We start from the raw sequence: 27,065 nt of genomic DNA on the forward strand, positions 1-27,065 counted from the left end.
AATCTTTTCCTACCGGTTCTATGAGAGAGCGCTTTGCGTGCATTCACGGCTCTCAAAGACCGCCCTCGGTGTCAGCGCTGGTGAGCTGAGCTGTTTTTTTAGCACAGCTGAGGTGCAGCAATCCACTCTGCCGTACGAATCAGCTGAGCTAAAAAACAAGGGAATATAGGACAGGAAACAGCGGGGGGCAGCAGGGCGGGGCCAGCCAGAGGTTCTCTGAACTACTCAAAATTTCCAGTATGCCAGAACCAATCCGAATCGGCTGAATACCACCTCTGGTCTGCCTTCCTTTCTAGGATTAATCGCCTACATTTCACTCCATCTTTATAGATGTAGGAGATGGCCAGGCTGAGCTGTAAGGCAGGGTCAAATGTGTCATCAGTTTTATGTGGTTCACCGACAAATGCGCGCACGACAAAAGCGTGCCGAGAAAACCGCGGTGAGAAAACCGCGATGTCGAAATCAAACCCATATAGGCGCGCCGACAAAAGAGCGCCGACAGAAGCACTCCATCAACAAACAATGCGAAAACAATGTAAGAACCCTAAACCGAACCCTAACCCTAACCCTTACCCTTACCCTAACCCTTACCTTAACCCTAATCATGCTTCTGTCAGCGCTCTTTTGTCAGCGGGCCTTTGTGGGCGCGTTGTCGATGTCACAGTTTTATCGCCGCGGTTTTGTTGCCGCGCTGTTGTCAGGCGTGCATTTGTCAGGTCACGGTTTTAAGTCTCTACTGCCGTAAGAGTTCTCAATCCAGCCCTGTGAATTCCATTGAATCTTATCCAGTGCTAATTTGTCTTGACCATTATTGAATCAGGTCCTTGTGTACAAATAGCACGCAATAAACTCATACCATATTTTTGAACTCTATCCCAACTCCTGATTTTTTCGTGTTTGACAATATATTCTGGAGCCCGGGAAAAGCAGATTCCCGTGTTCACTTCTTCGTCATCAGTTTTGAATTCACTATTGCTTGGACGTTTCCTTCAATATTTAACATTAATACTCTTCACATAGCTAAATGTCTACAAAGATTCTCAGTCATCCAGATCATATTCGTCCCAAAGGTGCTTTTTTTCAACAGCCAACTAGACTTTTCTTTGAAGACATTTTGCTTCTCATCCAAGAAGCTTCAGAGCCAAAGAAGCTTCTTGTATGAGAAGCAAAACGTCTTCAAAGAAAAACAAGGAACTCCAGTTGCCTCTTGAAAAAAAGCACATTTAGTATTATTACACTTTATTATCACTTTCAATAACAATTCTTGGTTTGGGTCCAAAGGAGTGTCTTCTTCATATCACATACAGGAATATGTTTCAATCTCCAATATTGATTCCAGATGTTATCCTTTCATTCTTTGAATATATTTAATATATAATTTAAACAGATATGAGATCACTATTCATCCTTAGTTTATTGCTGTACCCTGTCTATTCTCCAGATGTAGTTTTTAACAGTAGCTTTTGGCTCAATGTAAGGTTTCCACATAAGAATAATTGAGCGTTCTGCTACCCCATTAGTCATAATAAGAACCACATTCAGGCATGATTTAATAAGTCAAAGGCCTTGATGTACTCAAGAAGCAAAATTGCCATAAACCTTCTCCTTGTTCTGACCGAGGCTTCCCAAGAGCATGAAGCAAACTCCTGGTCCCGACAAAAAAACCTTTTATTAATTGATCGTGAATTCTGCTCATTCACATCCAGCAAAGTCCATCAAGGGAGGATTTACAGTCACAGACCTTATCTGGCTTGGAGAGCTGCCAGGTCGATATCTGCAAAACTTGGCAAGGAGTCTCAGAGAGTCAACGAACCAATTAAGCAAACAAATTGTCTCCTGCAAACTCCACTCCCCCTTCGCTCCTCTTTTATTTCCTGTGGGAGGGACCATTCATTGTTCACCTGTGGCCTCATTCCCAAGTCAACCCTTGTTCCTTAGCTGCTCCCTTCATCTGGCAACTCTGTGCATGTGCACACTGGGAACAGGCTCCAGCTGTTCTTCTGCCTCACTGATGTCTGACTCTGAAGGCAGCTGATAGGTGGCATATGGCAGCTCTGCCCCCCCCCCTCTGCCTCCAACACAGAGCCCTCATCAGAGCCTTCCCCAGACTCCAGGACTGGCCCATGTTCTTCCCCAATCTCCTCACTGTTCGAATCTGCTGCCACAACACTCTTCCTGTTCTCTTGCTCTCTAACTGATCCATTTTATGTTACCTATCATTTTGTTCAGCGCTTTTTGAAACCAGTCTGTTTAATGGGCCTTGTTTTCTCCACATATGGTTTCATTCTCCTTTGTGAAATCTTAAGTGACATTTCCTCCGTTTTATGACCTTTTTTGCCACAGTCGTTAAGTGAATCCTTGCAGTTCTTAAGTTAGTAACGTGGTTGTTAAGTGAACTTGGCTTCCCCATCGACTTTGCTGGTCAGAGGGCCTCAAAAAGTGATCACGTGACCCTGGGACACTGCATAAATATAAGTCAGTGGCCGAGCATCCAAATTTTGATCACGGGGCTGCTGTAATGGTCGTAAGTGACCACTGATTTTTCAAAGAAGACTTACCTGTAAGGATCTTTAGGGTCCTTGGCGTCACACACGTCAGCGTGACCATGGCAGACGCAACGTCCTCCGATGCTGATATCTTTGATGCTGTAGTAATACTAGAAAAACAGAGATTCCTTCGTCAATTTGCAAAAAAAAACAACGCTCCAGCATTCTCACCACTGTGAGAAAATCATACGGCATAACTATTCACTCAAGAGCAAAATTAGTCTTGGTCGGGCAACCAAATAAGCATTTTACAAGTAAAGAAAAGCAGTATTCAGAGGTTAGTTGTGCTTGGTAATCCCCCAAACTGCTAGATTTAGGCGGTGGGCTGAAGCTGCAAGATTATATCAGCCTGGTAGCCGTGTCACCATTGTGACAAAATAACTTTAGGATGACATCATGGATCTGCCAGGAAGTTTATGCCAAAAAAGGTAAAAAGAAACAGAAGTGGGCCACTTAAGGGTTGTGTTTGAACTCAGGGGGTTGGGGTGGATGTGGCCAGCATGTCACTCGTCTTAGGGGCACCTGTGGCAGCCTGAGCACTCTGCCAGCGAAAACAAGCTACTGAGCTCCGTTTTCAGCTGCGATGATCTCCTGCAGCTCTTCCCAAGCAAAAACAGAACTCAGGGGCAGTGAGCAGCCCTTGTGAGCTCAGCTTTCAGCGGTGACAGCCTCCTGCAGCTCTCTGCCAGTGAAATGGAGCTGGGGGGGGCGCATGCAGCTCTCCCAAGCTCTGTTTTTGGCCGCGACAGCCTCCTGCAGCTCTCTGCCAGCGAAACAGAGCTTTGGGGGGGGAGGGCGCATGCGATTCTCCCGAACTTCATTTTTGCTGGCAGAAGCACCGCAGGGCGGGCCTTCACTGTTTCCAGGGCAGCCCCACGGGCCAGATCTAAGCACCCCGCAGGCCACCTTTGGCCCGCGGGCCTTGAGTTTGACACCCCTGGTTTATAATTACGTTAATTTCTCATCTGTCTCCAGAAACAACTGGACCAGTGGCAATGACCAAGTTGACAATTCAAAGGAAATTGTAAAAGCATCTCACCCTCCTGGTCACAGTGGGATCCTTCAAGGCCTTCCCCATCAGGTGTCCGAGCAGAGTGTTGGTTCTCAGGAAGCGCAGCCGAATATTCGTCGCTTTGGTGAAATTCCGCAGAAGAGGGGAATACGAGAAATTCATAGCTCCTGGACGCCCGTTCACCAAAGAAACCACAATCTGCAAAACCCCAAAGAGAAATTTTAAAACTGCAACATTTCTCGAAATTAGAGAGCAATTTTTTCCTCCAGGATTTCTTTTGAATGTAAAAAGAAAAAAAACCTAAACTTTTATGACCTATATACAGCATTTTATCACTACTTGCAAAATTATATTCACCTTTTATTATACGGACTTGGTTTGCTCATAAAAATACACTGTGCAACAGGCACCAGAAAAATGAAGTTCATAAAATGAAGTACTTTGTTCAGGCAATCTCTCTCTTAAACCCTCAGACTTGGCAATAAATTTCTCTCCAGAAACTCTGACCAATGTTCACCAAAACACCAGCCTGAAGATGGCGAGTGGGACCTCACTGAACATTGCCAAGACAACCTCAATCTTACACGGGAAAAGACCCGAATACAACAAGACCAGCATACACACACACACACACACACACACACACACACACACACACACACACAAACATATATATATATATATTTGTAGATCTCTCGCTATCTTCAGGCTGGTGTTTTTGGCTTCGTGCTTGTGCGAGTAAGGCGTGGTGCAGGGGATGTCACGCACGCATATCTATTATGGGTGCGGGCTTTCGACACGCGACGACAAAAAGGTTAGCCATCACTGGCTGAGCGGTTAAAGATGCTGAGCGGTTAAAGATACTGAGCTTGTCAGCTGAAAATCTGACAGCCCAGGTTCAAGACCCAAGTGCTGCATGATGGGGTGAGCTTCCGTTACTTGCTCCAGATCCTGCCAAAATAGCAGTTCAAAAGCAGGTAATTGTGAGTAGATAAACAGGTACCACTTTGGTGGGTATATAGTTTGCATCTTGGCATATAGTCAAGCCTTATCTTTATTTTTTTTATCAGCATCATGCATTATCTTTATTATCAATTATTTTATAATTCAAATTTTCAGTTAAGGTGGAGAGGAGGATTTGAAATAATTAAAAATCTTTAAAAATAATCCTCACGTCTTTCCAATTTTATTTTGAGACTTCAGATTTCTGGGGAAAGTTTCAGGTAGGGGTAAAATCCATTTGATTTTCCATCTGGAAATAATTTGTCCATAGTGTCGGATTAATTTAATGCTTATGGGCTTCTTTAAAGCTTAGGGTAAATTATTTTCTCTTCTCATCTCACTCCACTGCACAGCAGACCTGGCAGATAAATCATAATTGCTCTGGTTTTATAGATGAGGCAACTGGTGATGAAACATAACTCGTGAGCTTGTTTTAGATCACAAATCAGAACTGTGGCTCAGGGTCTAATATTAATTTCGTTTCACTTGGTTCATGATAAATGTTGCTTCAAATTCAACAATCGTTGTCCCAGATCTATGAAAACAAACTCTTAAAGAATAATACAGGAAAAGCCTAATTTTTTTGGCAAGTGTTTTTCAACCTTGGCCATTTTAAGATGCTTGGACTTCAACACCCAGAATTCCCAGCCAATATGGTGGCTAGGGAATTCTGGGAGTTGAAATTTACGGGTCTTAAAATTGCCAAGATTGAGAAACAATGTTATCGACCAGGGGTGTCAAACTTGCGGCCCACAGGCCAGATACATCATGTGCTGGCCACGCCCACCTCTGGTTTAGCGAAGGGGGAGGGGAGTCGCGATACATCACATGACAACAGTTTATTAATTTAACTGCTGCGGTGAATCTCTTAACAAATGTGGCAAGAATAAAATGGGGCAAGACTCACTTAACAAATTTCTCACCTAGCAAGACCAGGAAAGTCAATAGAGAAGCCAGATTCACTTAACAACTGTGGCAAGCAAAGTTGCAAAACGGGACAAAACTCACTTAACAGTCTCGCTTAGCAAACGGAAACTTTGGATTCAATTGTGGTTGTAAGTCAGGGATCACCTGTATTGATTTTGCTTTGTGACAAAAGATGTCTGCAATTGTACAATATCTTTCTTCCTATACACCCCATCTCTCCCCCCACCCCTCCGCCGCCCCCAGTTCTCAGCAGGATTTCCCAGCTGGGACGTAGCATCCTCACAGATGGAACAATTCTGCCAACGTGACCCAAGATTATAGTAGAATTTTGCAACAGGATGCACGAAGTGCAAAATCCCACAGTCTTTTATCAGCTTTGGAAAGCTCAAAAAACGATTAAAAGGTAAAGTTCACGAGACTGGAAAAAGCCAGGAATAAGCAATCTGCTAAGAAGAAGGAATATACTCTTATTGTTTAACCATTTGGTCGTGTCTGACTCTTGGTGACTTGTATATAGAAGTATATAGAATAACAGAGTTGGAAGGGACCTTCTATCTAGTCCAACTCCCTGCTTAGGCAGGAAACCCTATACCAGTGATGGCAAACCGCACGGAAACGTCGCGTGGTCACACTCATTGGGGCCGCGCTCCGGAAAAGCCAAACTTTTGGGTTCCCCCTTACCACAGGGAGCCCCCTTGTGCAGTACTGTCAAGCCATTACCATGGCAACTCCACTGCGCTGTTCAGTAGAAGCCATTTTATGGCAGTACAGTAGAAGACATTTTAAGGTATAACAGACTGTATCTTAACAGAACACACACCCCGAGGGGTGTTAGGACTGTCTTACCCCCCACAGTATTTTTTTTTCCCAGGGAGTAAGTTCATCTGTGTACCAAGTTTGGTTGAAATTGCTCAAAGCGTTCCAGAGTTATGATGGAACACACAGACAAACAGAGCCATTTATGTATCTGTATCTATATCTATATCATCTATATCTATATCTATATCTATATCTATATCTATATCTATATCTATATCTATATCTATATCTATATCTATATCTATATCTATATCTATATCTATATCTATATCTATCTATATCTATATCTATATCTATATCTATATCTATATCTAATCTATATCTATACCCATACCCTATAGATAGATAGATAGATAGATAGATAGATAGATAGATAGATAGATAGATAGGGAGGGAGGGAGGGAGGGAGGGAGGGAGGGAGGGAGGGAGGGAGGGAGAGAGAGAGAGAGAGAGATTTGGAACACTAAAAATCTCGTCCTTTACTTCAGTAAAATGTAAGTCTGAAGTTGAAAATTATGATTAGGAAAAGTATATGGATTATTTGAAGATTATTTGAATATAAACCAAAGGCTGGGTAGAATGTACCGTATATCCCAAAGAAATCTATATCAAACAGAAGAGTGGGATATAAATTTAATTATAAATAAACAAAGAGACTCTCAATGGTTTCTCGATGGAATTTGTATGACATTCCTGATTGATTGCTGAATTCCAGACTCCATATATTAATTTTTCCTGTCTCTTCTTTTTCCCTGCTCTCATACTTTTATGTACTTTTCAGACTTTGTCTCATAAATCTTCACTAAAACCTAGTCAGACGAACCTATTTTTATACCGAATGTATAGACAAAAAAAGAGATTGTGCATAGTTTCAAACTAAGCACAGAAGCTGAACTCATATATTCACCTGTTTCCTACAAACTCTGTATTTCACTGCCAGACAGAAATAAATATTTAAAACAGTTGCTCCATTTTAATAATTTAAAGCAGGGCTGTCAAACTCCTGGCCCATGGGCCGGATGCAGAGGTGGTATTCTACCGGTTTGCCCGAACCTGTAGCGGAAATCACGAGTGGGCCTGCCCCAGTGGTGGGTTCTGGATTTCATTCCAACTGGTATGGTTGGAATGGCCCCGGCATCATCCACATGCACACGTGTACGCACTGTAGCTGCAAACGATGCTTCCGCCAGCCTCTGTGATGCTCCAGCTGCTAGGTGGAGCGTTGCACAGGCGCTGTATGTGCCATGCGCGTAAGTACTGACAGCTTTAAAACACAGTAAGGAGCTCGGGCAGGCAGGTGGGCCCTCCGGAGCACCGTGGACCACCGTACCGGAACGGTACCCAGTGCTCCAGGCAGGCTTTGGTACGCCTGTACTGGGGCGTACTGCCTCCAACCCACCACTGGCTTGCCCACTTGCCCTGACTCTATTTTGTCCTATTTAGTGAAGTTTTTTGAGCAAAGCACATGCGTGAAAGGCCGGGTGCATGCATGGACGGGAACCGTGTGAGCGAAGCTAGGCACACATTTGCGAACCGGTAGGGAAGGCGCTGGCCATGCCAACACCCAGTTTGGTGAAGGGGGGGGGGAAGTCCGCTACGTCACATGACGCCGCCATGACGACGTGAGTTTGACACCCTTGTCTTAAACAATCGAGTCAAAAGAAATAAATATCATGAAATCTATGAACATTCAAACCTATCCTTCACAGCAAAAGGAATGTAATGCAAATGTAAGTAGAGGCAGTCCTTGACTTACAACAGTCCATTTGGTGACCGTTCAAAGTTACAACGTCACTGAAAAAAAATGACAGGACTTACGACTGCTACAGCAATGTCCATGGTCATGTGATCAAAAGCCAGATACTTGGCAACAGACCCATATTTATGATGGTTACTGTGTCCTGGGGGTTGTGGTCATGTGAACCCCTTTTGCGCCCTTCTGACAAGCTAGGTCAGTGGAAGTCAGGTTCACTTAACGAACAAGGTACGAACTTAACAGCTGAACTGATTCTCTTAACAACTGTGGGGCAAAATTCACTTGACGAATAAAATAGAATAAAATAAAATAGAACAGAACAGAATAACAGAGTTGGAAGGGACTTTGGAGGTCTTCTAGTCCAACCCCCCGCCTAAGCAGAAAACCCTATACCATTTCAGACAAATGGCTATCCAACATCTTCTTAAAGACTTCCAGTGTTGGGGCATTCACAACTTCTGGAGGCAATTTCTGTTCCACTGATTAATTGTTCTAACTGTCAGGAAATTTCTCCTCAGTTCTAAGTTGCTTCTCTCCTTGATTAGTTTCCACCCATTGCTTCTTGTTCTGCCCTCAGGTGCCTTGGGGAATAGTTTGACTCCCTCTTCTTTGTGGCAGCCCCTGAGATATTGGAAGACTGCTATCATGTCTCCCCTAGTCCTTCTTTTCATTAAACTAGACATACCCAGTTCCTGCAACCGTTCTTCATACTGTATGTTTTAGTCTCCAGTCCCCTAATCATCTTTGTTGCTCTTCTCTGCACTCTTTCTAGAGTCTCTGCATCTTTTCTACATCGTGGTGACCAAAACTGAATGCAGTATTCCAAGTGTGGCCTTACCAAGGCATTATAAAGTGGTATTAACCCTTCGTGTGATCTTCATTCTATCCCACTGTTTATGTAGCCCTCAGACTAAATATACCCGGTTCCAGCAACCGTTTCACAAAATGTTTCACTTAGCAACATAAATTTTGGGCTCAATTGTGGTCGTAAGTCAAGGACTACTTGTAATCTAATCCTATCACTTTAAACATAGAATTTGAAGTAGGAAAGCGATCAAAGCTACTTACCTCCCCATTTTCCAAAGGCACAATGCGGGAATATTCAGTAGTACAAATGACATCATCATCTTTAGAAACCTTCTCTCTGCTCTTGAGGCCAAATTTCTCTATGCAATCTCTCCTGGAAGCTATTGAGGGCAGATGACAAGGTTTACAATCTGGAAAGGTGTGATTTATCCCAAAATAATGAATGACACTTTGCATTGTATAGAGAATTGCGCAATCAAAGCACTTTGCATGTATAATTAAGTGGCAAGCATGAAGAACCATGACTACCCAATAATTTCCAATTAAGGTGGTTTAATTCCTCATGTCGATACATAAAAAAGTTTGTCAACTAATGGTCAACATTAAAAGTCAGGATAATTGGGAATAGAACAGTGTCAACAGAATTCAAGAGGGATTGGTCTGTCTTAAACTGTTTGTGGGAATGTAAGGATTCTAAGCTGATGACTTGCTTGACTCCGCCTGCTGCCTCTGTCTCTTTTTCTCCTGCACTGCACAAGTGTATATCCTAGTAAAAAATATATTGTAGAAAGGCTAAGAAAATGTCACACTTAAAGTCACCTAAATGAAACTCTGGCAGTGTAAAGAGGCAATGAAAGCATTCAAATTCTCCTCCACTGTGATTCATGTTCATCAATTTCCTATGTATAAAAATTGGACGTAAATTTAGGATAAATTGGAAAATGAAAATGGAGCAAAAAAAAAAAATCTGTTTTGAAGTGCCATGAGAACTTCTTGTGATTTTTGCTACTGGAAAAAATTCTTTTAAGAAAGGTCCATCTTCTGCAAAGCTGGAACAATAGAAATTACTGTTTCATTCAAGTTTGGCACAAGAAACCTTATTATCCCATTTTATTTCCTACAGTCCTTATTTTCAACATTCCAGAAGCTGCAGAAGGAGTTCATATTATTAAAAAGGATAAGCCATTCTTGCTAGGAATTCAAATTATGTAGCTAAACTAAAAGAAGAAAAAGATTAACACAATATGTTATAGATATATCCTTGACTTATTTAAGGTAAAGGTTCCCCCACGCATGCATGCTAGTCGTTTCCGGCTCTAGGGGACGGTGCTCATCTCCGTTTCACAGCCAAAGAGCCAGCGCTGTCCGAAGACGTCTCTGTGGTCATGTGGCCGGCATGACCGAACGCCAAAGCCACACAAAGCACTGTTACCTTCCCACCAAAGTGGTCCTTATTTTTCTACTTGCATTTTTTACATACTTTCGAACTGCTAGGTTGGCAGAAGCTGGGACAAGTAAAGGGAGCTCACCCCATTACGCGGCGCTAGGGATTCAAACCGCTGAACTGCTGACCTTTCTGATCGACAAGCTCAGCGTCTTAGCCACTGAGCCACCACATCCCTAGACCACCCATTTAGTGACTCTTCAAAGTTATAATGTGACTTACAACCAATCCTCGCACTAACAACTGGTTGCATCAGCCCTGCAGTCACATGATCATGATTTGGCAACTTGATAACAATCACACCTTTTTGATGGTTGCCATGTCCTGCGGTCACATATTCAATTATTTGCAATGACCCAAGATGGGTTCCAACAAGCAAAGTCAATATTAATATTGCTTAATTAATATTGTTCTTTGTTCCCTTTCTCTCTATGTCGGTCTATTTGATCTTAACCAAATTTTAAAGTTATGATCTTCATTGCTTTAATGTTTTATATGGTGTTTTTATGGAATGACCGTACATCAACTAGAGTTGACATGGGCAGCATATAAGTTTAATGAATAAATAAATAAATAAAATCTATTTCCACTTTTTTCAGTTTTCTAAGCTGTTTAAAACATGTCGTTTTGGATGAAAGAAATGGGCCAGAAATGCTCCAAATAAATAGGTATGGATAATCCTCAATTTACAATAGTTAGTTTAGTGTTGTGGACCAGCAGGATCCGGTTGAGCTGCTGATGGACTCGGGTAGCGAGGAACCATGTGAGTCTTCCCTGGACGATGTGGAGGACCCTGGGCAAGGTTCAGACTCAGAGCAGGCACCAGAGAGGCTGGTTGGCCACCAGGAGGCGCTTGAGGCATGGAGCAGTGGGGAGGATCAAAGGCAGTTTGTCCCTGATGCTAGATTGAGAAGGGCTGAGAAACGGAAGCAGCAGCTCCGTAGGCAGACTCACAGAAGATGATTAAGCACAGGCGGTTGTTGATTGGCCCCTCCCAAGAGAGATTATAGGTGAGGCGTTGGGAAGGGACATTTGCAGGAAACAACCGTTTGAATTAGTAGTTAAGAAAATCTGTCTGTGTATTCTAGCCGTGTCTGTTCGTTTGGACTATCTGCGTTGCTTCGTTTGAACTATCTGGGTTGCTGCAGAGGTACTCCATTGAACGTGAGTTGCCTGGGCCCTCAGCCAAAGGATTCGTTATCTCAGTAATTGAACAGTGGCAAACAGCCAAGCCTGTGTTCTGGTTTATTCACAGGCCGGGGGGTCCGAACAGTTTAGTAACCATTTGAAGTTAAAACGGCACTGAAAAAAGTGATATTTATGACCTTTTTTTACACTTACGACCATTTCAGCATCCCCATAGTCAGGTGATCAGAATTCAGAAAGTGGCAACTGACTCACATTTATGATGATTGTCATATCCCAGGGTCACTTAATCATCTTTTGCGACCTTCTGATAAACAAAGTCAATGGGGAAGCAAGATTCACTTAACAACTGTGTTACTAACTGAACAACTGCAGTGATTCACAACAACTATAGCAAGAAAGGTCATAAAATGTGGCAAAATTCAATTACTCTCCCGCTTTGCAACAGAAATTCTGGGATCAATTGTGGTTGTAGGTTCAAGGCGCTTCAAGGTGCTAGTTGTCACCTACAAAGCCCTTCATGGTATTGGATCTGGGTACTTGAGAGACCGCCTACTGCCAATTACCTCCACTAGACCAATAAGATCCCATAGACTAGGCCTCCTCCGAATTCCATCAGCCGGCCAATGTCGACTGGCAACTACCCGGAGGAGGGCCTTCTCGGTGGCTGCTCCGACCCTCTGGAACGAGCTCCCCGTGGAGATTCGTACCCTCACCACCCTCCAGGCCTTCCACATAGCCCTTAAAAGCTGGCTGTTCAGACAGGCCTGGGGCTAAAGACTTGCAACCCCACTCGAATGGTATGACTGTTTTTTTTAACCGTGTATGGTTTTCATGTTTGTAACTTGTCTGTTTTTCCCCTCCCTTGAATTGTGAGCCGCCCTGAGTCCCCTCAGGGAAAAGGGAGGCATACAAATAAAGTAAAATCTAAATCTAAAAAATCTAGGTTGAGAACTACCTGTAATTGATCGCCAATTAATTCAATAACGGTGACATCACACCTTGGCAAATTCTTGGCACCGAGATTAAGTTCCCACATCCATATATATATATGTGTGTGTGTGTGTGTGTGTGTGTGTGTGTGTATGTTCCAGCATAACTCTGGAATACCTCAAGCAATTTCAACCAAACCTGGAAACAAATACTGTGGGGGTAAAACACCCCTAACACCCTCAGGGTGTGTGTTCTGTTACGATACAGCCTGTTGTGAGTTAAATGGCTTCTACTCTACTGCCGTAAAATGGCTTCTACTGTACAGCGCAGTGGAGTTGCCATGTTAACAGCTTCACGGGACTCCACAAGGGAGCTCCCTCTGGTAAGGGGGAAAATCCAACATTAGAAATTACGTTTGGTCCAGACATTTTCCCCCTATAAATAAATATCCGGGCAACGCCGAGTTTCTGCTAGTTTCTAATAAAAAGGATGCTATGGGATAAAGATGTCGATCCTAACACTTGTTTAAGATCTGGGAAGCCTTTGAGAGGAACTTTGCTTTTCAGAAGAAATCTCCAAATGAAGGGATTTAAAAAAAAAAAAATACACAGAGCAGAAAATCCCAAACAGCAAATAAAGAACCTTGAGATTTTGCACAGTTGCAAAAACAGTGAGTGAGCAGAGGATGAGGAAGAAGACAGATAAATTTTTGTTTTGGAATTAAAGTCTTCCCCCCCAAAAAAGCAGGAACCGATCCATCACAAAAGAATGTACAGATTGCACAGCTTGCAAATAGCATTATCTTAAATAACGGAAGAAGCAAAATTAGCCAGTTCTGTTGTGGCAGGTGGCTTATTTCTCCACATTGCTCCAAAGCTGAGTTAACATACTTTCCTGAACTGGGGCTAAGAACCGTGATTTGCAAAACGAGACATAGTAGGCTGTTCCTCACTTAATGCAAGTAGTCCTCGACTTACAACAGTTCATTCACTGACCATTCAAAATTACAACGGGGCTGAACAAAGTGAGATGACAAGTTTTGCAGAATCCCCAAGGTCACATGGTTGACATTCGGATGCTTGACCACTGACTCACATTTATGACGGTTGCAGTATCCTGGGGGGAGGGGGGTGTCACGTGATCCCTCTTAGCTACCTTCCGACGAGCAAAAGTCAATGTGGGAGCCAGATTCACTTAACAACCGTGTTACTAATTTAACAACTGCGGCGATTCACGTAACCAACGTGGGAAGGAAAGTTGTCAAATGGGGCAAAACTCACGGAACAAATTTCTCCCTTAGCAACATAAATGCTGGGCTCATTTGTGTTCGTAAGTCAGAGACAACCTCTGCTATCCCATAAAAGCAGCGTTTCTCAACCTTGGGATCTCTTAAGATATTATGGACTTGGTTCCCAGAATTGACCTGAGTGGGAAGTTTGGGGAGATTAACAGAGTTGGAAGGGACTATGTAAGTCATCTAGTCCAACCCCCAGCTCAAGCAGGAGACCCTACACCATTTCTGACAGATGGCAGTCCAAGTCTCAAGTGATGAAGCTCCCAAAACTTCCGAAGGCAACTTCTGTTCCATTGGTTGATTGCTCTCAGAAAGTTCCTCCTTATTTCCAGGTTGAATCTCTCCTTGGTCAGTTTCCATCCATTACTCCTTGTCTGACCTTCAGGGGCTTTGGAGAATAGCTTGACCCCCTCCTCTCTGTCTTAGCCCCTCATATATTGGAACTCTGCTATCATGTTTCCCCTAGTCCTTCTTTTCATTAAACTAGACATACCCAGTTCCTGTAACCGTTCTTCATATGTTTTAGTCTCTAGTCCCCTAATCATCCTGGTTGCTCTTCTCTGCACTTTTTCTCAACATCTTTTTTATAGTGTGGTGACCAAAACTGGTTAGAGTGCTGTACTGCAGCCATTTCAGCTAACTGTTATCTGCAGTTCGGCTGTTCAAATCTCACCGGCTCAGGGTTGACTCAGCCTTCCATCCTTCCGAAGTGGGTAAAATGAGGACCTAGACTGTGGGGGCGATATGCTGACTCTGTAAACCGCTTAGAGAGGGCTGAAAGCCCTATGAAGCGGTATATAAGTCTAACTGCTATTGCTATTGCTTTATCAAAAAAAGAGCCGAGGTGGCATAGTGGTTAAATGCAGCATTGCAGGCTACTTCAGCTGACTGTTATCTGCAGTTCGGCAGTTCAAATCTCACCGGCTCAGGGTTGACTCAGCCTTCCATCCTTCCGAGGTGAGTAAAATGAGGACCTAGACTGTGGGGGCGATATGCTGACTCTGTAAACCACTTCGAGAGGGCTGAAAGCCCTATGAAGCGGTATATAAGTCTAACTGCTATTGCTATTGCTAAAACTGGAGTACTCTAGAGTCTATATTTATATACATACATACATACATACATACATACATACATACATACATACATACATACATACATACATATGCGCTTAAGAGTCTATACACCTTAAAGTGTCAACGGTTGAGAAACATTGCCATAACACAAGCTTTACATCTCAAAACGGCCGAGTTCACACTCTTTCATAAGCCTAAAAAAAAACTTTGGGGACTTCGTTGTGGTCGCAACTCGGGGACTATCTTTAAAGCTGTTCAAACATACAGCACAAAAACTTACTTCAGTAATTGTTATTAAAATAAAAAAAAAGTCCGCTCTCCCTTTTATTTTTTATTTTTCTTTCTTAAGTCTTTTGGAGTTTTTTTTGTTTTTTTTTGTTACTTTGGGATTTACTTTGTAAGCCTAAAAGCAATGAATGTGAAGTAACAACTGTTTGTAGGCACCGAAAGATCCATCTGTTTTACGTCGTAGGATGATTAGATGCTTCTGTTAGCTCAGTCTGTGCGTTAATAACACCCAGATGGACTTTGCGGGATTATCGCACAGCAAATGTTGGAAACCATGGAGTCTCAAATTCAGTAATTCAACTGTCAACGATGATGACCCATTAATGCAGAGGTGGTATTCAGCAGGTTCTTCTTCTTCAGCTCTGACAGGATAATGGAGAATGGAAGGATTTACATTCCTTGCAGATAGCTGGTCATTTGTATCCTTTTAGAGCAGGGGTGTCAAACTCAAGGCCCGCGGGCCGAATCAGGCCCGCAATGTGGTTGGATCTGGCCTGTGGGGCTGGCCCCGTTTACCCAATACGAAGAGGAAATAACGGGTCAGCGTGGCTTCGGCCTGGTCTACCCAATGCAAAGAGGAAACATGCCAGCAGTCTGGGGAGTGGTGTTAAGCTGGCCATGCCCACCCAGTCAGCCATGTCCAATGAGTGGCATCAAGCTGGCCACAACCACCCCATCAGCCACGCCCACGAAGCCCCCCCAAGGCCAACCACAGCCCTGATGTGGCCCTCAATGAAATTGAGTTTGATACCCCTGTTTTAGAGGGTCGTTGAAACCCAGAATGCAAATTACCAGCTGTCTGCAAGGAATATAAATCCTTCCATTCCCCACCATCCTGTCAGAGCTGAAGAAGCTTCTCGGATGAGAAGCAAAACGTCTTTAAAGGAAAAGTCCAGTTGCCTTCTGAAAAAAAACAAAACCTTTGGGTCAACCATGACCAGGATGACTGAGAATCTCCATAGACATTCAGATATATCCTTCCCAGCCGGCTTCTGCCAAGCCAATTCAATAGCTTGATTAATGACCACATAGTTCACTTAACAACTGTGGTGATTTGCTTAATAAATGGGGCAAGAAGGTCATAAACTGGGACCAAACTCCCCTGCTTAGCAACAGAAATGTTGGGCTCAACTGTGACTATAAGTTGAGAACTACCATTATATATAAAATTATAAGCCACTACAGAGGTGGGTTCCTACCAGTTCGCACCTATTCGGTAGAACTGGTTCATCAAATCTACCGAACCGGTTAGAAGAGGTTCCACCAGTGGACCCGGAAAGCAGGCCACACCTACAGAAGAGGTTCCAAAATTTTTTGAAACCCACCACTGGTCCTTGGATATGATTATTCTACACTATCATGCTCATACTTATAAAACTCAGTGCCTCTGTGAAAGGTAGGATGACTACTGCGTTTGTGGTGCAATCAGAACATTGCGTGTGTTGAAGTTGTTTTAACGCAAACCAAAGATGCCTTTTAAAAAACAAGTTTACATCATATTCTTATGCATGCCAGTGCTGTGTGTGAGGTCATTTAAGGTGGTTCTGACAAGTGTTGTCAGCATCTTCATATCCGGTCACATGGGCGGCAAGCCACTCCCATCTGGTCACATGGGCAGCAAGCCACTCCCACAAAGGCGGCCACACCCGCAGTCTCGGTTCGAACAATTTTTGAAACCCACCACTGAGCCACTGGCATAAAACCTTCTGTTATTCTTTGAGAGCCTCTTTGGGATAAAACTGCTTCTTATTCTGTTACCCATGAGGTGAACATAATGTGTTACTGTCAAAAATTGTGAGTTGTAGCACACCCAAGGGAACCTGTTCCGGTATCAACCTCCCAGTTATTCTTTTTCCAGGTTTTTCTGTTTAAAAGATCATCATAAAACTTAATCCACATCTTCTACCAATTACTATTATTTCTCTCTGGAGAAGCCAGTATTTAATGCTTTCCAACAGCTAGCGTTCTCTCTGCCTGCTTTTCTGAGGAAACTGATGCATTTTTGCCAAAGTACAGGTAAGTCCTCAGCTTGCGACCACAATCGAGCCCCAAATTTCTTTCTGCTAAGTGAGATGTTTGTAAAGTGAGTTTTGCCCCATTTTACGACCTTCCTTGCCACGGTTGTTAAGTGAATCATTGCGGTTCTTGAGTTAGCCACACGGTTGTTAAGTGAATCTGGCTTCCCCACTGACTTGGCTTGTCAGAAGGTCGCAAATAGGGGTCATGTGACCCTGGGACACTGCAACCGTCGTAAATAGGAGTCAATTGCCAAGAGGCTGAATTTTGACCACGGGACCCTGGCGATGCTGCAACGGTCGTAAGTGTGAAAAACGGTACTGAGCCACTTTTTCAGTGCTGTTGTAATTTTCAAAATGAACCGTTGTAAGCTGAGATTTGCTCTGCAAACAGTAGGCAGATTCACACTGAGAAAACAAATTCTGTGACTGAATTTCCTTACTTTTTTTTAATTTTATTTCAGGGAATAGTGAAGAACAGCAGGTAGCCAGAAATGTATTTTTATCAAAGCGAGTCATGGCCGATTTTACAATATATTTTGCTGCGATCATTAAGTGAATCACAGAGTCGTTAAGTGAATCGACCTTTCCCCCTTGACTTTGCTTGTTGGAGGTTACCTCCAACAGCTCATGTGACTTTTGGGACGCTTGCCAACCAAGTGCCTATATTTGGATCGCATGACTACCGGGAGGCTGGAACAGTCGTAAGTATGAGGAGCCATTGTAAGCCACTTTTTTCAACACCGTCCTAACTTTGCATGGTCGCTGAATGAATGGCTGTAAGTCGAGGACTGCCCGTAGCGTGTGAGAAAGGTGAGATAAGTTTCACTCTCTCTTTTTAAATGCTATCTGGGCATCCATAGAATATTTACAACGTCACGCAGAGCGGAGGGAGATTATGCTTCGCCCTCCTCACGATCTCACCCAATTCTGTTGAAGTTTCCTCCTCAGCTTATATAAATATCGTGTTTCCCCTAAAATAAGATAGGGTCTTATTTTCTTTTGACCCCCAAAATAAGCGTTTGGCCTTATTTTCGGAGAGGTCTTATTATTTTTGAGGTGCAGGAGGCGGTCACCTCATGGCTGCTGCCGTGTTGCAATATTTTGGGAGAGGGCTTATTTTAGCGCATGCGTTCAAAAGCCCGATTGGGCTTATTACCTGGGGAGGTCTTATTTTCAAGGAAACAGGGTGATAACTTTGCCTAATCAATTAACTCCTTTTAATTTTACTCTCATACTCACAGGCAAAGTACTGCCAAGGATCATACGTCTCTCCAAAATCCGTTGATCGCTCCAGCACCCACAAGTCCGGACGGGGAGAATTTGCAAACTTGATCAGTACATAGGCCACATGGAACAGCTGTGAAAGAAGGGGAAACAAATGTATATTTTAGCCCAAAACAACAGATTTCCGCTCCTCCAAGAACAAACACACGGCAAGTATATAAAGCTGAAAGTTGTACAACAGGAAAAATGTCATCAAGTTTTGTTTGGACGCTTAAAAGTAGTCCTCAACTTACAACAATTCATTTGGTGACTATTTGAAGTTACAACGGCACTGGAAAAAAGTGACATGATCGTTTTTCACACAGTACCGCTATACAGCGGTGAAATGCTCTGAAATCTGCTACTGGTTTTCTTGGTGCGTGCTTGCGCCCTTTGTGCGCATGTGCATAGCAGACGCTAAGAAGCCTTTTCTGAGTCAGTAAAGGTAAGTAGAACAGCGGGGGGGAGGAAACAGCTGTGCCGCGCGATTTAGATTAGCTAGAAAGCAGGATTTTCTGCTTTCTAGCGAATATAAATTGCGTGACACAGTTCATTGTCACACAGCTGATCGTAAAAAAAAAAGTTTAAAAAAAGTTCCGATGATCAGCTGTACAACAACCAGCTGTGCCTTGCGATCGTTGGAACTTTTAAAAAACTTTTTAAAACATTTTTTTGCTACCGGTTCTCTCAAACCAGTAGTTAAAAAAATGCTTTAAAAAGTAAACAAAAAACAGTTCTGGTGATCAGCTGTGGAACAATCAGCTGTGCTGCGTGGTTTCTAGAGAATATAAATCACGTGGCACAGTTGATTGACGCATAACCGATTACCGACTAGCATTTTTTACTACCGGTTCGGGTGAACCGGCCATTGTAGCCTCTCCATCGTCATGTGATAAAAATTCAAACGCTTCGCAACTGACTTGTAGTTATGACGGTTGCAGAGTCCGGGGGTTCATGGAGGTCACTTTTTACAACGTTCTGATAAGCAAAGTCAGCCGGGAAGCCAGATTCACTTAACAACCATGTTACTAACTGAACGACTGCAGTGATTCACTTAACAACTATGGCAAGAAAGGTTGTAAGGTGGGGCAAAATTCACTTAACCACCGTCTCACCTAGCAACAGAAAGTTTGGGCTCTTCTGTGCTGATAAGTCAAGGATTAACTTGTAATAAGGAAATAAAAGACTAGATTTAAAAACATCTTCCCTATACTTCATCGGGTTTTTTGTGATAAATTGTAATATATTTCTCTATGTTCTTTTTTTATAAAAGGATGGCAATCAAAATTTACAATGGACCTTCTCTATGGCTTTCCTCTATGATCCATCCATACTTCATCTCATGAAGAAGGCTTCTCGTGAAACCTCTTGTATATAATCAGAAAATCCATTCTGGCCCTGATGATGTTACTTAGTTGGGTAATGAAATGTCTACAAAAAAACAACCAAGATCAGAGAGCACCAAGGACCCCTCATTTCAACCTGAATTACAAATATCCTCGTCTACAGGTACTAATTATTGCTTTTAAAACACATCTTTCCCTGGGGAAATTCAAGCAAGCCACATGGAAAGGAAACTTTCTTTTATATGATATATACCCCGATCAGTTGCCGAGACTAGGTAGCTTCTGATAAGACCTTCACAAATCTCAACCAAGGTGCTTCTAATCCGTTTAAAGACTGATTTATGGAGCCATATTCTTGGCAAGACTGGGAAAAAGCATGCAGCTTAAAAATATCAGTGCTGGGGGTGGGGAGAAAACAACAATCTCAGCAACAGAATTCCTCTTTTTAAGCTGGCACAGCCTTTCTCCAAAAATCTTCACTTTATCATCCTGTCAAAAAATTTCTATTTAAAAACACAGCACCACCCCTAAAGTGACCCGTATTTTATCAGTAGGGTAAAAGTGTTTAAAATGAAACAGAGGAAATGTGATGCTTACAGAAACACGAGTCTTGCAGTGTTCAAACCAAGGGAATAAAATTGTCACTAAATCAACTGTAAAGTCAAGGAGTAGCCACCAAGTCATTAGCAGAAGAGCAGCTTATCAATTGCATTTCTCTATAAATAAATAAACAGCTCTATCCATTGTACAACACCATAAAAGGAAAACAGAATCTGCAGGGGCAAAGTAAAAGAAACACACATTTCTATATTTTAGATATCTGCAGACTGGATTCTGTACTCAAAACAGGTATGAAAATGAGGAAAATTTATGTGTTACTCCTGGAAAACATTTTTTTATTGATTTTTCCTGAACTGGGATTATTTGCAAAGAAAACTAAGGAAGTATATAGGATTCAGTTTCTGCTTTTAATTAATATTGTTTCACCAGGATCTAATTATTATTGCTTCTCCCGGCAATTCTATGGAGATTCATATTCAGTTCCAGAATAATAAATATTCTTCTCTAAATAACACTAATCAAAACATTTACTACTTCTTTCTTTTTTGTTTCTATATTCCTCTCTTGTTGCTTCACAATGTTTACGTCGAGGCCCTTTTATTTCCTAAAGTATTGTCCCAACAAATTCTTTCGTTCCTTTCTACTTTCTTAAAAGAACTAAGAAACTGCTTGAAACACGTGTTGCCTTATTCCACCTTAATCCTCCTTTTTGCTACACACTCTTATTAATTCACGTTTATCAATTAATTGATTTTTTTAAAGTATATAGATCTTCTGAGAAAAGGATGAAAAAAAGTCAAGATAATCTTTCTCTTCAAAAACAAATGAAAATCCCTTCCTTCCCCGTCAAAACAATATATCAAAGGTATACATTTAGTTCATTTTTATTGTTTCCATTATTTGAAGTTGCTTTTAATATTTTTAACTTTAACATATTGATTTTTAAATTTTTAATATTTTAATACATTAAAAACTGAAATATAGTTTCAGAATTGTAAGCTGCTCAGAATCATTGTCTGAGATGGGCAGCCACAGAAATTGAATGAATGACTAAATGACCAAATGACTAAATAACAAATAACAAATAAATAATAAGAAATAGCAAATAAATAATAACAAATAAATAATAAATAACAAATAATAACAAATAAATAATAAATAACAAATAATAACAAATAAATAATTAATAAATAATAAATAACAAATAAATAACAAATAAATAACAAATAAATAACAAATAATAAGTAAATAGTAAATAGTAAATAATAAATAAATAATACATAATAAATAACAAATAACAAATAACAAATAATAAATAACAAACAAACAAACTTATCGAAGGATCGTTCATAAGTATTTAAACATTTCAACTTCAAATAATGTTTGCTACTCTTAGGTCATTTTCTTAGCATTTTCAAGGTTAAAATATAACATAAAAGAAATGTACATGCCTATTTTGTGTGGAAACAATAACTTTCTAGACGTCCCATTGCTTTGTAATGTGGAAAAAAGAAACACACACACATACACACACTAACAAGGAAAACCCAGCCAGGCCTACATTCCTGAAAAGGTGAAGCAGTTCTTATCTTTCTACAGTAGGTTAATTATGGAGGAATCCAGCTAGAAAGGAATAGAAATCAAACCTCTCCCTCTTTTATTTCTACAAAGAATTTGTTGGATTATACATAATATTGCAGCATTCGGGGAGGGGAGGGTGATACAGCCTTTAAACACACTGATAAAAGGACATCCGTGACTATAAAGTAATAAAAGATTGAGATATTAATCTCAAACAAAACATATGCACACAGCAAAGGCCACAAATTATCTGCTAAGCATATTTGTTCATGATCTGAAATGCATCCATAAGTGTGTGTGTGTGTGTGTGTGTGTGTGTGTGTGTGTGTATATATACTTAAAGTCACAACCCCTGGTATGCCCAAGTGTGGGACGAAGGTCACACTTCCACTCTCTGTCATTAGGCTCGTCACAAGAGTCCATCCAGACAGAAACCCAATATTTTTACTGTTGCCTTTGTTATATTTGTGTTTTTATTTGTGCTGATAAATAAATAAAGGAAGACTAGTATAGATCTATTTCAAGCTATTTAGCTCTCATCAGCTAGCCATATCCTTACTGGGTGCTACAGAGAACGACTCCTTTTATCAGCCAGCCAGGGTGGGAGGTATATACTTAAAGTCAAATGGTTAACTCCCTGCCTGGGAAGCAATAGAGCACAGGTTCAAATCCCAGTAAGGATATGGCTAGCTGATGAGAGCTAAATAGCTTGAAATAGATCTATACTAGTCTTCCTTTATTTATTTATCAGCACAAATAAAAAAACACAAATATAACAAAAGGCAACAGTAAAAATATTGGGTTTCTGTCTGGATGGACTCTTGTGACGAGCCTAATGACAGAGAGTGGAAGTGTGACCTTCCTCCCACACTTGGGCATACCAGGGGTTGTGACTTTAAGTGTATATATATATATATATATATATATATATATATATATATATATATATATATATATATATATATATATATATATATATATATATATATATATATATATATATATATATATATATACACACACACATATACATACACACACACACACATATATATAATTATGGATAAAAATTATATATATATATATATATATATATATATATATATATATATATATATATATATATATATAGAGAGAGAGAGAGAGAGAGAGAGAGAGAGAGAGAGATGTGTGTGTGTGTGTGTGTGTGTGTGTGTGTGTGTGTGTGTGTGTGTACACACCTTCCAGCATAACTCTGGAACACCTCAAGCAATTTCAACCCAACGTGGTACACAGATGACTTACTTTCTGGAAACAAATACTGTGGGGGTAAGATACCCCTAATACCCTCGGTGTGTGTGTTCTGTTACGATATAGCCTGTTGTGCCTTCAAATGGCTTCTACTATACACCCCAGTGGAGTTGCCGTGGTAACGGCTTCACAGTACTCCACAAGAGGGCTCCCTCTGGTAAGGGGGAAAACCCAACATTAGGTAGAATTGCTGATGTGCATGGATTGATTTAATGCCAATCCAGGCTTTGCCAGCTGATGGTACCAATCTAGGAAAGGTACAGAGCATAAAATGACACTTGGTGCAGGTCTCTGTTCGGGCTGCAACTTCCAAGTTTGATTTTCTGCAGCAAAATAAGACCAGTTGGCGTGACAAGGAAAAAGAATAACGAAAAACACCTCGTGAATTTTGAGTTACACCTATGCATGAAGGCTTCCCGATCTGAACGATGGTGCACCGTGTCTTGTTTCTTTTAATTCCTCTGCTATTGAAGTTGCAAAGAAGTACTATTAAATAATAAATTCCTATCTGTATAGAGATAGCAAGCTTGACTGCACTTGTACAGCTGCGGCTGTCAAACCCTTCTTATATTTTGAATACAGGTAGTCCTCCACTTATAACAGTTCATTTAGTGACCATTCAAAGTTACACCATCGCTGAAAAAAGTGACTTCTGACCATTTTTCAGACTGACAACCTTTGTAACATCGGCATGATCATATCAGCAAAATTCAGATGCTTGGCAACTGGTTCACACTTACGACCGCTGCTGCGTTCCAAGGTCATTGGGTCCCCTTTTGTGACCTTCTGACAAGCAAAGTCAATGGGGAAGCCACTTAACCACCGGGTTACTAACTTATCGTCTGCAGCGATTCACTTAACAACTCTGGCAAGAAAGGTCATCAAATGGGGCAAAACTCACTGAAGAAATGTCTCATTTAAGAACAGAAAGTTTGGGCTCAATTGTGGTTGTAAGTTGAGGACTACCTGTATTATGATTGGGCTGATTTTTCAGGAACATCAGAGATGGTCCGATGTGATAATTAAAAGAAGAATCTTCACTTCAGTCTGATGAACTATACAATACAATACAATAGCAGAGTTGGAAGGGACCTTGGAGGTCTTCTAGTCCAACCCCCTGCCTTGGCAGGACACCCTATACAGTTTCAGACAAATGACTATCCAACATCTTCTTAATGACTTCCAGTGTTGGGGCATTCACAACTTCTGGAGGCAAGCTGTTCCACTAATTAATTGTTCTAACTGTCAGGAAATGTCTCCTCAGTTTTAGGTTACTTCTCTCCTTGATTAGTTTCCACCCATTGCTTCTTGTTCTACCCTCGGGCGCCTTGGAGAATAGTTTGACTCCCTCTTCTTTGTGGCAACCCCTGAGATATTGGAACACTGCTATCATGTCTCCCCCAGTCCTTCTTTTCATTAAACTAGACATACCCAGTTCCTGCAACCGTTCTTCATATGTTTTAGTCTCCAGTCCCCTAATCGTCTTTGTTGCTCTTCTCTGCACTCTTTCTAGAGTCTCCACATCTTTTCTACATCGTGGTGACCAAAACTGAATGCAGTATTCCAAGTGTGGCCTTACCAGAACTAGAATAGTGTTAGTAAAACTTTTTGGCCCCAAGTGCCAAAACGGAAGCACGTTCATGTGTCATAAACCAGAAGAGCAGCCACTTAGTGCGCACGCACGCACGCACAGGGAAGATGATCTTCCGGTTTCCGGCATGTGTATGCGCACTGGCCAGCATACCAGAAACTGGAAGACCAGCTGGCCAGCGTGCGCATGCGCACCAGGATGCTGCTCTTCCGGTTTCTGGCGCTCCTGAACATGTGAAGACCACCCGGAACCCGGAAGAGCAATGGGCAACGGCTCATGTGCCCGGAGAGATGGCTCTGCGTGCCATTTCCGGCACGCATGCCACAGATTCGCCATCACGGAACTAGACGATACAGACCTGACCAAATATTAGAACTCATAAATTTTCTTGAATGTTTTTTCTCAAAAAGATTTATAACTATACTTTAACTAATTAGAGCTTAAACTAGAAACTAGAACTCAATTTATGACCAGAATTGGGACCAGAATTTCTGTTTCTAAGCAAGACAATTTTTAAGGGTTCACGCTCAATTTTACAACCTTTCCTGCCATGGTTGTTAAGTGAATCACTGCAGTTGTTAAACGAATCACTAAGTGAGTCATTAAGGGAATCCAGCTTCCCTCATTGACTGCTAGAAAGCCAGATGGGAAGGACCTCAAAATTCCATAGAATTCTCTCATTTATCATCAAAGAAACAGAAACAGAAAAATGGAACATTTTCCCAGGCCTACAGATGTACCTTCCACATATTTTCTTCACAAAATGCCAAGGATTGTGTTTCCAGTCAAGGCTTAATTGCACATCACTTCATGGTTGTTGATTCTATTGAAAAAAAACAAGGCTTTGACCATATATTTCTCCATTCTCCATTGTGGCTTTGAAATTTGAACTTGGTGTCCTCTGGGTAGCACCTCCATCTCTTGCCCCTCTGAGTCTTGTTTGTGATCCACAAATTTATTTCCAGCCTCCAACTGACCCGAACCGATTTTTCTACATCCAATCTAACCTCGTGGGCTTGAATGCAAAACAAAACAACTTAATTTAATTTCACTAAAAGCAAAGCTTTTAGCAAAGCCTAATCGTGTTCCGATTGACTGCTTATCATCCGATAGACATCTTAATGAGTTCCTCTCCTTTTATGTCATCCAGAGGAAGAGAAAGAACCTCATGTTCTTCCCATAAAAAACATCGTCACCATTATTAGCATCTTCCACTGGAATGAAGGGGAGCGAAGAGAAAAATTGCACAAAGCAATTAAATGAAGGCAAGTCCTCCCCCAAAATTGGATCAAATAATAGATGTAACTCGCAGCTCTAAATTGTATTGCACCTGTCCCAATGGTGCTTTTTTTTTTTTCAAGAGATAACTGGACTTTCTGGTTTTTCTTTGAAGACGTTTCGCTTCTCATCCAAGAAGCTTCTTCAGCTCTGATTGGATGGTGAGGTGATCTGACCCCCCTCGTTCCACACCAAAGCACCCCTAGTCAAAGATACTTTAAGGAATTTATTAGCAGACAGACAGGTCCTTAGCAGCAAATCAGCACAGACAAGCTTTGGCAGCAATCCAGCCTGCCAAACTAGTTACAAAAGTTCTCCAACTTTTAGTTAATGCAATGGGGCGTGTGCACAAGCAGTCCTCTTATAGTCTTGAGAGGAGCCTAATTACCACCAGCTGAGTGCAATTATCTCCTGTAACTGCGCAACTGTTCCTTACGCCTATCAGCTCTTCGGTGCCAGGCATCCAGGAACAACTCCCTTGGCTCCTCCCCACTGCTCCAATGCTCAGGCACCTCCTGGTGGCCAAACAGCCTCTCTGCGCCCTGCTCGGAGTCGGAACCCTGTCCAGAGTCCTCCACATCCTCCAGAGCCGACTCATAGGACCCCTCGTTGTCGGAGTCTGGTGGCAGCTCCAACGACTCCTGCTGGGCCACAACAGTGAGGTATGGAAGGATTTATACTCCTTGCAGACAGCTGGTCATTTGCATTCCTTTAGTGTTGAGGCCACCTGGAGATTTATCTGTGTCCTCAAGGTCATCTGAGTCGGTGTGGAGCCTTCTGGGCCGCAGCATGTTTCCGTGTCACTCACTTAAGAATTGCAGTGATTCATTTAACAATGGTGGCAAGAAAGGCCATAAAATGGGGCAAAATTCGTTTAAGAAATGTCTCGCTTAGCAACAGAAATGTTGTGGTCCTACATCGAGGACTTTCTGAATTCATGATAGTCGCAGGGTCCTGGGGTGGGTCATGGGATCACCTTTTGTGACCTTCTGATCAGCAACGTTAACGGGGAAGCCAGATTCGCTTCACTTAAGAACTGCAGTGATTCACTTAACAGCTGTGACAAGGAAGGTCGTATAATGGGGAA

The 27,065-nt window shown here is 41.8% G+C and overlaps 1 protein-coding gene across 1 annotated transcript in view; it reads right to left on the reverse strand.

The window, feature by feature from the left end:
• LAMA5 (laminin subunit alpha 5) overlaps nucleotides 1–27,065 on the reverse strand; it is a 226,944-nt gene that overhangs the window by 142,397 nt on the left and 57,482 nt on the right. Inside the window, exons 3-6 of the mRNA XM_087720561.1 lie at nucleotides 18,308–18,425; nucleotides 9,131–9,249; nucleotides 3,586–3,756; nucleotides 2,559–2,656 (exon numbers count right to left, since the gene is read on the reverse strand). Of these exons, the coding sequence (XP_087576687.1) occupies nucleotides 2,559–2,656; nucleotides 3,586–3,756; nucleotides 9,131–9,249; nucleotides 18,308–18,425 (506 nt within the window). The remainder of the gene's footprint in view (nucleotides 1–2,558; nucleotides 2,657–3,585; nucleotides 3,757–9,130; nucleotides 9,250–18,307; nucleotides 18,426–27,065) is intronic.

This window comes from Thamnophis sirtalis, unplaced genomic scaffold, assembly GCF_051295495.1.
Source record: "Thamnophis sirtalis isolate CommonGarterSnake01/CBP01778 unplaced genomic scaffold, rThaSir2_p1.2 scaffold_7, whole genome shotgun sequence".
Lineage (NCBI taxonomy): Eukaryota > Metazoa > Chordata > Lepidosauria > Squamata > Natricidae > Thamnophis > Thamnophis sirtalis.